The sequence below is a fragment of the Nanorana parkeri genome, unplaced genomic scaffold (assembly GCF_000935625.1).
Source record: "Nanorana parkeri isolate BGI_ZX_2015 unplaced genomic scaffold, ASM93562v1 scaffold3827, whole genome shotgun sequence".
NCBI lineage: Eukaryota > Metazoa > Chordata > Amphibia > Anura > Dicroglossidae > Nanorana > Nanorana parkeri.
The window spans coordinates 15,372-15,935 of NW_017310095.1; the positions used below are offsets into that span (position 1 = coordinate 15,372).

The 564-nt window shown below is 47.7% G+C and overlaps 1 protein-coding gene across 1 annotated transcript in view; it reads right to left on the reverse strand.

Moving 5' to 3' along the window:
• LOC108803523 (microtubule-associated serine/threonine-protein kinase 2-like) overlaps positions 1-228 on the reverse strand; it is a 5,618-nt gene extending 5,390 nt beyond the window's left edge. Inside the window, exon 1 of the mRNA XM_018575359.1 lies at positions 136-228. Coding sequence (XP_018430861.1) covers positions 136-228 — 93 coding nt within the window. The remainder of the gene's footprint in view (positions 1-135) is intronic.
• Positions 229-564: the final 336 nt, after the last annotated feature.

The window sequence follows — 564 nt, forward strand, 5'->3', positions numbered from 1 at the left end:
GACATAAAGCGTTACACATGAGCCGGCGTCCTCGGAGGTAACGGACACATCGGGAGATATTTATCAAAAATCTGAGTGTACATCCCGAACCGTACAGACACCCCGACACCTTTCACAGTTGGTCCCCTGTCAGACCTTTGTGCAATCAGCTTTCTGACTGAAGAAGATATACGATGCGGCTGAGGACTCGTCTTGTTTATATCGGGAAACGTAATCCTCCTGTCCCATCGCACTCCTGACCGGACAAAAACCCAAATCCAACTGGGTGGGTGCGGTGGTGACAACGGATGCCTCTGTGAAATTGAGATAGATGAAAGTAGTCACTCGCACTCCATGATATTCAAGTCAATGTTGTTTATTGACTGAGATAACACACATCTCCTTAGCTAATAAACAGCATTGACTTGAATATCATGGAGTGCGAGTGACTACTTTCATCTATCTTGTTTATATCGGGTTCATTGTGACCGGACCTAGACAAGGTGTTCCATACACAGCCGGACCGGATCCTCCTAGGGGCAGCAGAGAATGATTGTGCGTCTCATACATGTGCGAGGACCCGGC